General features: G+C 38.3%; 6 protein-coding genes across 6 annotated transcripts; 2 read left to right on the forward strand and 4 right to left on the reverse strand.

Moving 5' to 3' along the window:
• The first annotated feature begins 1,665 nt into the window (after window positions 1-1,665).
• On the forward strand, window positions 1,666-2,377 carry LOC108042140 (endocuticle structural protein SgAbd-6). Its single transcript, XM_017120278.1, has 2 exons — window positions 1,666-1,742; window positions 1,832-2,377. Exons 1-2 carry the CDS (start codon window positions 1,731-1,733, stop codon window positions 2,135-2,137), a joined length of 318 nt encoding a protein of 105 aa, XP_016975767.1. The 5' UTR covers window positions 1,666-1,730; the 3' UTR covers window positions 2,138-2,377.
• Window positions 2,378-2,440: 63 nt separating this feature from the next.
• LOC108042137 (larval cuticle protein 65Ab1-like) lies at window positions 2,441-2,982 on the reverse strand. The gene has a single exon (XM_017120274.2). It carries the CDS (start codon window positions 2,931-2,933, stop codon window positions 2,622-2,624), a length of 312 nt encoding a protein of 103 aa, XP_016975763.1. The 5' UTR covers window positions 2,934-2,982; the 3' UTR covers window positions 2,441-2,621.
• Window positions 2,983-3,772: 790 nt separating this feature from the next.
• On the reverse strand, window positions 3,773-4,095 carry LOC108042141 (larval cuticle protein 65Ag1). Its single transcript, XM_017120279.1, has one exon. The coding sequence runs from the start codon at window positions 4,079-4,081 to the stop codon at window positions 3,773-3,775; it is 309 nt and encodes a 102-aa protein (XP_016975768.1). The 5' UTR covers window positions 4,082-4,095.
• Window positions 4,096-5,402: 1,307 nt separating this feature from the next.
• Window positions 5,403-5,882, forward strand: LOC108042134 (larval cuticle protein 65Ag1-like). The gene is made up of 2 exons (XM_017120270.2): window positions 5,403-5,587; window positions 5,647-5,882. The coding sequence occupies exons 1-2, from the start codon at window positions 5,472-5,474 to the stop codon at window positions 5,843-5,845; spliced, it is 315 nt and encodes a 104-aa protein (XP_016975759.1). The 5' UTR covers window positions 5,403-5,471; the 3' UTR covers window positions 5,846-5,882.
• Window positions 5,883-8,130: 2,248 nt separating this feature from the next.
• On the reverse strand, window positions 8,131-10,297 carry LOC108042145. Its single transcript, XM_017120283.2, has 3 exons — window positions 9,977-10,297; window positions 8,447-8,592; window positions 8,131-8,378 (listed from the first exon to the last, which is right to left on the reverse strand). The coding sequence occupies exons 1-3, from the start codon at window positions 10,280-10,282 to the stop codon at window positions 8,189-8,191; spliced, it is 642 nt and encodes a 213-aa protein (XP_016975772.2). The 5' UTR covers window positions 10,283-10,297; the 3' UTR covers window positions 8,131-8,188.
• Window positions 10,298-11,829: 1,532 nt separating this feature from the next.
• LOC108042146 (larval cuticle protein 65Ab1) lies at window positions 11,830-12,144 on the reverse strand. The gene has a single exon (XM_017120284.1). It carries the CDS (start codon window positions 12,142-12,144, stop codon window positions 11,830-11,832), a length of 315 nt encoding a protein of 104 aa, XP_016975773.1.
• Window positions 12,145-12,647: the final 503 nt, after the last annotated feature.

Consider the following 12,647-nt stretch of genomic DNA (forward strand, 5'->3'; position numbering starts at 1 on the left):
ATTTTGCTCAACAGAACTTTATAACATCAATGTTTGTTGTTTTGGTTTTCAGGAGTAGTCTTTAATTTGCATTAATTTATTGAATATATTTATATATTTGTTGATAATGGACTCTAAAATTTTTAATTATTCTTCAAATCGAACATTTGGCTTAGCTTAAATCATTCGATGCCAAGAAATCAAGAGAAAAATGCCAAAATGTCAAATTGCAGCTGGCAAAGAATCTGGCAAGAAGTTGCACCGCAAAACGACATTTGAGGAAATGCCAGTATCAATGGACTAAACCCTGCCTATGGTACAGAAATAAAGTTGTTGGCACAATTTGAGTGGAGGAGGCTGGGGCAGAACCGTGGTCGACCAGAGGCCGACCGATGACCAAAGCCAAAACCCGACCGACCGGCTTTAAAGATCCGCTGCTGAGGCTTCTTCACCGGCCTGTAGCGGTCAACGAAGGTGGCATGAATTGGCAAACAGAAACGGCGACTGAAAAACAACAAAAGTCAGAGATTTAAATTGCATGCGAGCCGTAGTTGTAGGTTATTCGATGTATTTTTTTTTTATATACTGCCAACTGCTTTTGGCGCTTGTTACCGGGCAGGCACATCAATCGAGCGCTGTAAAGGCCGTTGCATATGCCAAAAGTCAACCTGCGGTTCCATCTCCATCCAAAGTTTCATCCACCGTGCACTTTGGCCATCACACATGGCTCAGCCTCAGCTCGTGTTCTTCGTGTCCGCGGCTTGAACTTGCTGCCCTGCCAATTGGCGTCGACAGCACTTGAACTTAGAGTATCTGGCTGGGAGCCGTCGTCGATTTCGGTTCGAACTGGGCGCCGAGCAGTTCTGGTTACTGTTTCCCATAGTTCTTGGCTCGGTATTTCCCCGGAGCTGCCCAATCAGACCGCAACCTTTTCCCCAATACATCTTCTTGAATCGTGAACTTTTTCGAGTTTTCTAAAGCTGCTACTCAGCACTCGGAGAAAAAGGGACTTTAAAATTTAACAACTTTATAAAAGACTCTGTTTCTATTTGTTTAAGAACCATATCTAAATTAAATTAAAATAAAATATTTATATTTGTGTGTCATTTTTAAATAAGAATCTTAATTTGGTTCAGTTTGTCAAATAGGGATATTGTACAAATATTTTCAACTAGAATAGAGTGATATAATTTTTTTTGGCATAGCAAACAAATTGTTTAGATCAGCTTAATTGATATATTTGAAATAAAATTAAATTTCATGAGTAAAAATTGATAATTTTTTTGTACATTCTTTTCATTCTTTCTATATTCAAACACTGATATTTAAGCCTCCTTTTTCGTAATACCAAAAAACTGTTATTGAGAACAAAAAGCTTTGGTTCTTAAATACAACTTAGAAGAATGGTTTTCGAGTGTGGGTGAAGAGCAATAATACCTTTCGGATGAGTACGCCGCTGCACAAAGCCGCTTTAAATGTTACTTGTCGCAGCGACTTTGGCGACTTTGGTGCAACGCTGGCAATTGAAAAACAAGGCAAAAAAAATAAAAATAGAGAAAAACATTTAGCCGGCGACCGCCGGAGCCACTGAGCTGCCTGGCTTCTTCCACAATTGTGCAAATTTATGACGTTTGCAAATGCGGCTGCGACTGCAGTATAAAATGCAGTGGACGCCGATGCAACACCACCATTAGACAACCGCCAGTTTGTCCAGCCGCATAGGGGAATCTGCAATCCGAGAACCGCTCAACATGATGAAATTGGTAGGCCAACTTGGATTTCCAAGGCCCAGGATTAGGACCAGGCCGAGGCCCAGTGCGCCAGAAAGGATACTTAATCTCTTGCCTTTCAGATGCTAGTCGTTGGCTCGATGGCCCTGCTCCTGGCGCTGGCCAGTGCCCGGCCCCAAAACGATGTGGAGGTATTGGAGTACGACTCGGAGAACATTGGCATCGGCGGCTACAAGTTCAGCTATAAACTGAGTGACGGCACCACTCGCACGGAGGAGGGCGTGGTTAACAACGCGGGCACCGAGAACGAATCGATATCCATCCGAGGCTCCGTCAGCTGGGTGGCTCCCGATGGCCAGACCTACACCATCAACTTTGTGGCCGACGAGAACGGTTTCCAGCCGGAGGGTGCCCATCTGCCCAAGTAGATCATCGCTTCCGAGGCGATCCTGTAAATAACACCCCCTCAAAACCACCCCACAACCACCAGCAACCCGGCCATAGAGTGAGGTGCTGAAATCCTATCCGGAGGAGCTGTCCCCTGTCCCGCGGCAGTTAGTCGGTCAGTCAGTTTGTAAGTCGATCAGTCAGTCAAGTCAGTGTCGTGCATTGTTTTCTTAATTCCTTGTTACTCGCATTAAAGCCGAACTTTCGATTCTCGAAAAAAATGTGTTTTAGTCCTGGGAATATTACAAGAGCATTTTAGATATTAAAAATGTATTGGTCCGAGAATATACATTTCAGGTAACATGTCAAATCTAATATAAACGCGGATATTTCTGATACTTTGGCTTTCAGAAAGCACAAAATAAATATTAATTTACTGGATAAAAACATTATTTGATTTTCTGTACCCTTTCATTTAAATTTGGAGTATTTTTTGGTAAACAATTTATTTAAACTCTTATAAACTTAGGCAACGGGGGCAACGGGCAGATGGGCACCATGGGGCTGGTATCCGTACTCATCGGCGATGTAGTTGATGGTGTAGGTCTGACCATCATCGGCCACGAAGGAGAAGGAGCCCTTAACGGCGATGGCCTCGTGCTCGGTACCAACGTTTTTCAGGACACCATTCTGGTTGATGCTGGTGCCATCGGTGGTCTCCAGTTTGGAGCTCCACATCTCGGGCTGCACATCGGAATCCAGCCTCACGATCTGGGCATCGTTGGGGCGGGCAGCGGCCACGGCGAAGAGGGCGAACAGGACGATGGCGAATTTCATGTTAAAGGCGTTGTAGATCGTTGAAGACTCAAAGATAACTATACTACTTAAGCCCTAGATCTGACACTTTATAGTCGGCTTATTTTGATGCTGACCTAAGCTTATAGGCCCTAAAGTAGCCTAATCTAGTTTAAAGCCTATCAAAATCAAGAAAATTGGTTAGGAAAGAGACAAAAAGCTATTGAATATGAATTGGAACTTTGGGACCAATGAGCAGATGGCTGTTTATATAAATATGTACGTGATTTTAATAAGATGCATAAATAAAAAAATTGGAACTTTGTTGTTTTTAACACATATATATAGTGATGTTGTACATTCCAGAATTACAGTGTTATTGTTATAAAAATCGGACGAAAATAGAAAGGGTTCATGTTATTAAGGTATCAATTAAAATCAAAGGTCGTCTGTATAAATTGTTGCAATTTTATAAAGCTTTTATAATTTATTTATTTTTTACCACGTAACCAGATAATAAATAAAAAAAAATGCTATTTTCAGTTTTGACAAGCCCTTGCGAGGATCTGTCTGAAAAATATTTACCTTTCTAAGGAACTATTAATATTTAATTGAGAGCTGTGCTCTCATTTTCTTTTAGTATAAAGTCCAACTGTTCATGTATAAAATTGATTACATTTAAAGTAAAAAACACATATTTTATGGTTTTTCAATTTAATATTTCTTTAAAATTCATTTATAATTTACAAAAACATAATTACATGGTATTATTAATATTTTGGTTTTCCACTCATATTGTTCTTATATTAAGTCTGAAGATTTGTTACCCGAAATAATTTCAACTCTAGTTAAGTTACACACCATGAAAGTACTAGTCAAATTTAGAGGTGGGGAATGTGCTCGCCCTGGGGCTGGAATCCGTTCTCATCAGCCACGTAGGTGATCGCGTAGGTCTGTCCGTCGTCTCCCGTGTAGCTATAGGATCCGGCCACCTGCAGGGCATCCTCCTCGGGGCCCAGGTTCTTGAGTGAACCGTGCTGCTCCTGCTTGGTGCCATCGCTCGTCTCGAACTTATAGTTATAGTTATCGGCATTGACCTCGGATACCAGCTCGATGATATCAGCTTCTGGAGCAGGTGCGGCAAGGCAAAGGGCAATCGAAAGGCAGGCAAAAACGAGGAGGCACTTCATCTTGGCTAGTGGTTCCTTAGAGGCGTCCGGATGTACTGAGATTCCAACTGCCTAATTGCGCAACCTAAGGTGGCTTTTATAGGATTGCAACAGCGGAGGCTGAGACAATACCTAATGCAATTAACACTCTTCAGCTCGATTAGGCTAGCTCGAGCTCGATCTGAGGTCGGGCGGTGTTAATTGAATATCGATACCTACATTTGAGGAGTAAACGCGCCAAAAAATGATGAGAAATGTATTTAATTTTGGAGGATACATACTAAAGACAACAAATAATAATTTCCATGTGAGTCAAACCCTAAGGGTATTTCTATTGCTGGACTTTTTGATCGAATTTCCATACACTTATTATATAAGCCCAAATAAGTTTTCATCTTCGCTTTGCCGATATAAACTACTTTTGAGTTTAGTGATGATTGTAGACAAAATTAAGCTGAAATCGTTCGGACTAATTCGTATAATAATATACAAACACAAAAAAATGCTGAAGAGAAAAAGTCTCACTCAAACTAACGTTCTATTATCTGCTAAGTCTACTTTTTTAACTATGCAGTACCTATTTTATTTATTATTTATTGAATTATTTACTTCTTTGGTTTGAAAAATTGTATGCTCAATTTAGTAGAAAGGTTGTCCATTAAGCGGACATAGGTTTATGCAAACAAATATTATTTCGTTTTAAATGTTATTATCGCTCGGTATAACATACAGATGTCTAAATTTCTCAAGGTGTGGACGATCAAAAAGAAATGTTGATAAAGAATATTGAAATGTATTTAAGGTTGTGTGAGGAATTTCCCATATCTATATACTTACATTTATATTGTTTAAGTCTTACATATTTTGCTCTTATGCCTTTGATTAACTTACAAGTTTGCTGAAAGTTAAAATAAGAGTTTCTGTCTAAACTAATCACTATGCAACTTAAAACATTTATTTTATAAGAACAATAAACAATCAATGAACAGATATCCATGTTTTTATTAACAATTTTGCGTTAATAGATCGGCCAACAACAAATTGTATTGAATATGTATACATTTAGTATAAAAATAACAGCCTAGTCGGCGATCTTATGATATGGTTTACTTAATAGCAATCTTCTATTTTGGACTTCAGATTGACAGAAATCAGCTGTAAAGCGAATGCGATAAACTCTAAAGAAGATGGTCGATTTACATATCGTATTAGGCTTTTAACGATTCAGTTGTAGGCCGAAATTTATCACATTATGCTTTTTACGCCACAAGTTTGACTAGTTTAGGCGCGTTGGGCTCGGTTAAAATATTGTGGCCATCCATCTATAAAAAGGGTTACCCCGCCATCAGACAGCATCATTCGTCGCGAACTGTTCGATAACCGCAGATCAAAACACCAACCAAGAATCACCATGAAATTCCTGATTGTCTTCGTCGCCCTCTTCGCCGTGGCTCTGGCCGCTCCTCCTTCTGAGGTTCAAGTCCTGCGATCGGAATCCGATGTTGGACCTGAGAACTACAAATATGCGTAAGTTGATTGAGAATTTCTTCAAAAGGATGCCTTACTCACTTTGACTTCATAATTAGTTTGGAAACTAGCGATGGAACGTCGAAGAAGGAGGAGGGTCAACTGAAGAACGCTGGAACCGAGGATGAGGCCATCGTCGTTAAGGGCTCCTTCTCCTTCGTGGCCGATGATGGTCAAACGTACACCGTCAACTACATCGCCGATGAGAACGGATTCCAGCCCCAGGGTGCCCATTTGCCCGTTGCCCCCCTTGCCTAAGGTTATAGAGTTTAAATAAATTGTTTATAAAAAAATACTTATTTGTTTGGCTTGCAACAAGTGTATGGGAACAGAATTGATAATGGGCTTACAAAAATATCGCTGCCTATGAATATAAAAATGGGAATCATTATTTTATATAGTGATAGCGTCCTTCGCTTATTTGTAAATCTAGTATTCTTATACATGTTCTAAGCAATTGAGTCTCTTTATAATTCAGTGAAATTAGACAGAAATGGGAGTAACATTAAACCAATTTGTAAACATATGGTACTCATACTTAACAGAAATACTTATTTCGTAATTACCGATTTATAGTTAGCATGAGTGGCATATATACAAATTGACTTGTAGGAAACCATGATCTACGTTTTTACCAATATACATGGTCTTTAAATTGGTGCCAGTGAATTTCAGCACGTTGTCCCGTTGATTTTTGTGCGGCATCTATTTATTATGCTTTATATTCGCCACGTCAAGTTAAGCACCGCCAAAGGATACAACTTAAATAAGTTAGAAATAAAATTGGCGGTTTTTTGTTCCGTTAACAGAAGACGCTCAAATTTATCCGCATCAACCAAGTCGTGAAAGAATCACATCCACCGTACAAATTTAAAATCGTAGTTCTTTTGGTGTTAGTCTTACCATATCCATTTGTTTTTATTGCTAAGTGGAGGGTGAAATATTTTGGAGGGTTACTATATTCAGGATTTACCTAATAATATTAGGTTGATTAATAATGACAGCGGTTTTTGAATTTTGTTCTGTAACTTTAAAAAAGTTACACCGGGCCTTCGCCGGGCCTAGATTAATTAATTTATTATTTATTTCTTATTATTTAATTGATGAGCTAGGTATCCTGATCCGAGGCTGCTGCGCACACTTATTTCCTATTGAAATAGAACTGCCTTTAAAGTTTAAGTATTTGAGGTTTCACAGGTTATATGGTGCTTGGACGGGCTCACTGGATAACAACCAGGTAAGGCAAAGCCACGAATTACTTTATTCAATAATGCTGATACGGGCAAAGGGCTTTCCAGTGTCAGCCGTGAGGCGTCTGCTTGTGCGGCTTTTGGCCAGGTATATAATTCTAACTGCGATAGAATGCTGCTGTTATTCAGTAGTACTGAGTGTTATCCAGAGGTACATTTACCTATGATGGAATATAATTACCGGAAACTGAAACAGCTTCCCTAGGGTTTAACCAAGCCCTAACGTATTGCAATTGGTAACACAAATTGGGTTTCGATTTATCTTTATTTAATGCCAATAATGATCACGTTTGTTTTTCACAAGGGTACGATTTTAATTTACTGCGCTTTGAACTTTACCTCTTGCGTTTTGCAGAGGTAAATAAACGCAGATATTTCCGATACTTTACCTTTCAGAAAGCACAAAATAAATATTCATTTAAACATTATTGGATTTTGTGTAGTTGATGGTGTAGTTCTGGCCATCATCGACCATGAATGAGTACGAGCTAATATAAAGAGTAGAGTATTTTTTTTGTAAACAATTTATTTAAACTCAATAAACTTACGACAAGGCGACAACTGGAATATCAGCACCCTGGGGATAGTATCCGTCCTCATCTGCGAAGTAGTTGGCGGTGATGGCTTTACCATCTGGGCTCGTCCAGGAGAAGGAGCCCTTAACGACGCTGGCCTCGTTCTCGGTACCAACGTTTGCCATCGGTGGTCTCCGGCCTCAAGAGGTAGTTTTCGTAAGAACTAAGATAGCTAAGATAGCCGATCGCCTCGTTAAAGTACACACTATTAAGGGACTAGATAAGCCTGTTGAATATGGTCTGGGTTTTACTTAATTACTTATCTGTTTGTAAAAATGTTGTACTGAAATTTTATTTTTAAACTGGTACTCAGTTACAAATGATGACCATTGCAATGAAAACACCAAGCGTAAACGTTTTCGATGGGTAGAAATTGAGTTCAAAGGAGAAATATCTGAGTTTTTTGCCAATAGGCCCAAGAACTTATTCAGGAGAGGCATATGCAAATTACCATCGAAAACAACCTAACAACCAAACAACCAAATTTATATATTTTTTAAAACCGTAAACAAAATGTATGCCTTTCATTTTCCTTGTTAGATTTCTTAAGGAGTCTTTTTAAATCTGTTGTTGGAATGATGAAATTTAACTTTGTATGGATATGTTATTCAATAATTATAGGAAAGTACTACAATCTTTAAATCTGACTTAAAACTGTTAACATAAATTAAGTTTTAATTCTGTTCTTTGTACACAGAACTAAGACACAAAATTATTATTTAAGATCCAAACAATGACTATTTATTTTTTTAACAATTTATTTATACTCTTTAAACTTAGGGTTTATGTATATCAGCACCCTCGGGTTGGAATCCGTTCTCATCGGCGGTGTAGCTGACACTGTGGACATTACCTTCGTCGTCGGTGTAGGAGTAGGAGCCCTTAACGGCGATGGCCTCTTGCTCGGTTCCGACGTTCTTCAGTTGACCCTGCTCCTGGTGCTTCTTGCCATCGCTGGTCTCAAATCTGTCGGAGAAGGGGGTTTAGTCGGGGACTATTCATGGCACGGCCATTGCTGGCGCTCAGGGACCTACTCAAACTTAAAGCCCTCGGGCTGGATCTCCACATCCTGGTGCACGACCGCAGGATTGAAATCGTTGGGGCGGGCAGCGGCCACGGCGAAGAGGGCGAACAGGACGATGGCGAATTTCATGTTGAGGGCGTTGTAGATCGTTGAAGGCTCAAAGATAACTTTACTACTTAGGTTTTAGCGTCTGTCTATTTATAGTCAGCTTATTTTGATACTGCCTTAAGCTGCTATGACCGTAAAGCAACCAAAACTAGTTTAATGCTAATTTCGGCTTCCCAAAACTTGCTTCCTTTCTTGTTTTTTCTTTATAGTATAAATTAATTATTATTTTAAATTATATTTTTTTTCTTGATTAAGTTTATATACAGTGGTGTGCAAGTGTGAGTATATGTTTACAACTGTTGATTGTTGGCCCGCACAAAAAAGATATTAGCAAAGCAAATGAACCCAAATTTGTTGTGCTTATTTTGGAGATGGACAACTGGAAAAATGTTATATGGACTGATAAATCTAAATTCAATCGTTACCAGTCGGACGAATAATAATATTGTTGGAAGAAGATAGGAGAGCTGTTGCAGAAACTTCACGTACACAAAACCGTAAAACAACGGGGAGAAAATGGAATGGGGCTGCTTTCCTTGGTGAAGCATTGGTCCAATAAAAAATAGATGGGATTATGAAAAAGGAAAACTAATTACATATTTTGCAGACCTATATTTTCCAAATTGTGTGTATAAGAAAAATGAGATCACATTCTAACATGATGGAGATCAAAAAAATATTGATGTAGTGGCCAGCACAAAGTCCTGATCTCAATTCAATCGACGATTTGTGAGCAATTGTAAAAAGACGATTGGGACTCTATTGAGCGGCTCCAGGAAACCAGCACGAGTTGTGGCAACGAATCTAGCACGTAGTGGAATCTTATCCCAAAAAATATAATTGAACATTTGATAGAAAGTATGCCAGATGGAATTAGAATTAGATGTTTTGAAAATGAAATTGTTTTTTTTAACAAATAATCAAATAATAAACACGAAAAGCCAACAGTCAACAGTTGCAACCATGTACTCATGCTCATGCACGCCACTGTAAGTAGAAAAGTTTTGTTGTTGAATTTTCAAAAAAAAACTTAAAACAGAAGATTGTTAAGATGGAAACCGCAAAGTCTTGCTTTACTCCTTAAAATTTTAAAATATTTTTTTAGTCCTTAAAGCAAGATATTGCGGTTTCCATCTTAACAATATTCTGTTTTAAGTTATTTAAGCAATAAATTTAAATTATATAATATTTTTTACTCCTTAAGCAATACTATTGTTTCATATTATCAAAATATCTAGTTTAAAATATTACTGTTTAAAACAATAGTATTGCTTAAAGTTGAATGATTAAATGATTAAACCAGTTAGTGATTAAACAATTATTCGGTGAAAAAACTAGATTTTTTTCCCAGCAGAAAAAGCGAGTTCGATTTTGTTTTTATCAATTTGATTTAATTTTTCTTATTTGCATCTTGGGGAACAACTTAAGCGACTGGGGCCACGGGCAGATGGGCGCCCTGGGGCTGGAATCCGTTCTCATCGGCCACGTAGGTGACGGTGAACTTCTCGCCGGTCTTCTCATCCACCCAGGAGTAGGATCCGTGAACGACGGCGGCCTCGTGCTCGGTACCAACGTCCTTAAGGGCACCATTCAGGTCGATCTTGGTGCCGTCGCTGGTCTCCAGGATGGAGCTCCACTTGTCGGGCTGCACATCGGAATCCTGCCTCAAGATCGCTGACTCGTTGGGGCGGGCCACGGCCATGGCGAAGAGGGCGACGAAGACGATAAGGAACTTCATGTTGGAGAAGGGTGGTGTTTGTTAGATAGCTGGGAACTGTCTGATGCTCAACTGCAGTTGGGTGGAGTATTTTATACGATTCGCGATTTGCGAAATGCAAAAGTCAAAGGTGAGATATGGCATTGAGCGAATTTGCCAAAATTATGCCAAACGATATTAATACTACGACAATAGTATCTCGGATTTATTTGCATCTGTTCCGGTCAAACTGGAAATTAAAGCGGTGGCTGCACTTCAATACCCAAGCCAGCAAAACTGGAGCTCAAGCTGAAAGCGAAACTGATTCCGAACTATTGTCGCCGAACCAGATGGACCAGTGCATCCGCAATAAAACAACTTGCTAATACAACATCTAAGGCCAAGATCATGCCAATTTTTTTCGCATAATCGTAGAAGGCAAGTTCATATATTGTGCACATCAATTTAAATCATATTTAATTTTAAATGAGGGTACACTGCGCACACTTTAAATCATTAAATGAAAATGTTGTTTCTATAAGCATAATTTAAAAAAAATTATTTAGTTCACAAATCAATAATAATTATAGCTAAAAATTATATTAAAATAATTAACTTATAAAAATTGTTTTTTTAATGGCTACTGAAAAGACGACATGGGTCTAATTTCTAGCCTCATATTTTCTTTTAATAAACCCTTGCGTGGGTTATTATAATTAAAGTCAGTTTTCAGTAAGGATATTTTAGATATTTTTTATTTGGAAATTCGAAAGGTAGAGATGTTTTTTTCGATTTAAAATTTTGTTGTAATTTAATAAACATCCAACTAAATCTTATAATTTTCATTAGAACAATATAAAATGTATGAAAAATCGATCTTTATCGGAATAAACATTTGCTTAGCTGTAACGATATATAATAATAATATATCAATGCCTAATCAATAATATTTCTTGTTTTAAGACAAACACGTATCCGAACCTATAATGTATATACATTCTCGATAAGCATCACCAGACAGTTCGCTATTGCAATGTCCGTCTGCTTTCTTTAACAGGTCGTATATACATAAGTCAAATCGGCCTGGATCGGTATATATATAGCTCCCATAAGAAAAATCGGGAAAAAAAGAAAATAAAATTATAACTCGTTGTTTCTATACTTCTTTACTCCGAGATATTGTCATTATTAACAATTTTTGAATTACGTCTTTAATTCTAATTGGAACATTCAAAAAATTTAAGGATAATAGAAATATCTTCTTTGTTTTAGAGCTTATGCATATAAATATCGAAATATTGAAAATTTAATTTTGCAACACTTGCAAGGGTAAATAAACTTCCGCTGGCCGGAGTTTGCTTTCTTTCTTGTTTCATAAAAAGTCAATTCAAGGCTTTTAAATCGAAACTAAATATATACATAGAACTAATATTTATCATCAGATGGCGGTGTGTTGATATGCATACATATTCCATTGTATCAGAATGTTGTGAAAAAGAGAGCTAACTCTATAAGAATCCCACAATTTAATTAAAACGCTTTCGAGCTTTTGCAATTTACAATCAATTTATTTTAGTCTTTTAAATAGTTTAAGCAACTGGGGCCACGGGCAAATGGGCGCCCTGGGGCTGGTATCCATTCTCATCGGCCACGTAGGTGACGGTGAACTTCTCGCCGGTCTTCTCATCCACCCAGGAGAAGGATCCATGAACGACGGCGGCCTCGTGCTCGGTACCAACGTTCTTAAGGACACCATCCTGGACGATGCTGGTGCCGTCGCTGGTCTCCAGGTTGGAGCTCCACTTGTCGGGCAGCACATCGGAATCCAGCCTCACGATCTGGGCCTCGTTGGGACGGGCCACGGCCATGGCGAAGAGGGCGACGAAGACGATGAGGAACTTCATGTTGGAGCTGGATAGAAAGCTGGTGACTGTCTGATGCTACACTGCAGTTGGGCGGGGGCTTTTATACGCCGAAGTCGCGAAATGCAAATGCCAAATGTAGCTCTAGATTTGGCGGAATGCAAATGAGTTTTGCTAATATTTGTATACCGTTTCTAAAAGTAATCTAACTTTAGCTAGTTGTTCGTAACGCACAGAAGAAGTCAAATTTAATCTTATCTTTTTTGAAGATACTTGCTTAATTTTTTTAACAGATTCATGTATTCAATCAAGGGACAGAGTCCTTACACTTCCTTATATTTGGCATACTTAACATTGAACTTTTCCAAAGGGTATTAAAATATAGCAGCTGCTACATTTTACAGCTTTCATAAGAACTATTTTATGTATTTTAAGAGCATACAATTTTCGGCTTGCTAAAACTAATTTCTTTTCTAGTATTTTATGCTATCAATTATACATTAGTTGTTATTGATTGAGTTGTACATGCTTAATACATATTTTTA

The sequence above is a fragment of the Drosophila rhopaloa genome, unplaced genomic scaffold (genome assembly GCF_018152115.1).
Source record: "Drosophila rhopaloa isolate 14029-0021.01 unplaced genomic scaffold, ASM1815211v1 contig_163, whole genome shotgun sequence".
Taxonomy (NCBI): Eukaryota; Metazoa; Arthropoda; class Insecta; order Diptera; family Drosophilidae; genus Drosophila; species Drosophila rhopaloa.

Excerpts from the sequence above, each read along its gene's own strand:
- LOC108042137 (XM_017120274.2), bottom strand. The coding sequence starts at position 2,933 with ATGAAATTCGCCATCGTCCTGTTCGCCCTCTTCGCCGTGGCCGCTGCC.
- LOC108042141 (XM_017120279.1), bottom strand. The coding sequence starts at position 4,081 with ATGAAGTGCCTCCTCGTTTTTGCCTGCCTTTCGATTGCCCTTTGCCTT.
- LOC108042134 (XM_017120270.2), top strand. The coding sequence starts at position 5,472 with ATGAAATTCCTGATTGTCTTCGTCGCCCTCTTCGCCGTGGCTCTGGCC. Across the intron at positions 5,588-5,646 it reads CCTGAGAACTACAAATATGC|TTTGGAAACTAGCGATGGAA; the intron begins GTAAGTTGATTG and ends CTTCATAATTAG.
- LOC108042145 (XM_017120283.2), bottom strand. The coding sequence starts at position 10,282 with ATGAAGTTCCTTATCGTCTTCGTCGCCCTCTTCGCCATGGCCGTGGCC. Across the intron at positions 8,593-9,976 it reads CCCATCTGCCCGTGGCCCCA|CCTTCAACGATCTACAACGC; the intron begins GTCGCTTAAGTT and ends GTTATCTTTGAG. Across the intron at positions 8,379-8,446 it reads CCCGAGGGCTTTAAGTTTGA|ATTTGAGACCAGCGATGGCA; the intron begins GTAGGTCCCTGA and ends CTTCTCCGACAG.
- LOC108042146 (XM_017120284.1), bottom strand. The coding sequence starts at position 12,144 with ATGAAGTTCCTCATCGTCTTCGTCGCCCTCTTCGCCATGGCCGTGGCC.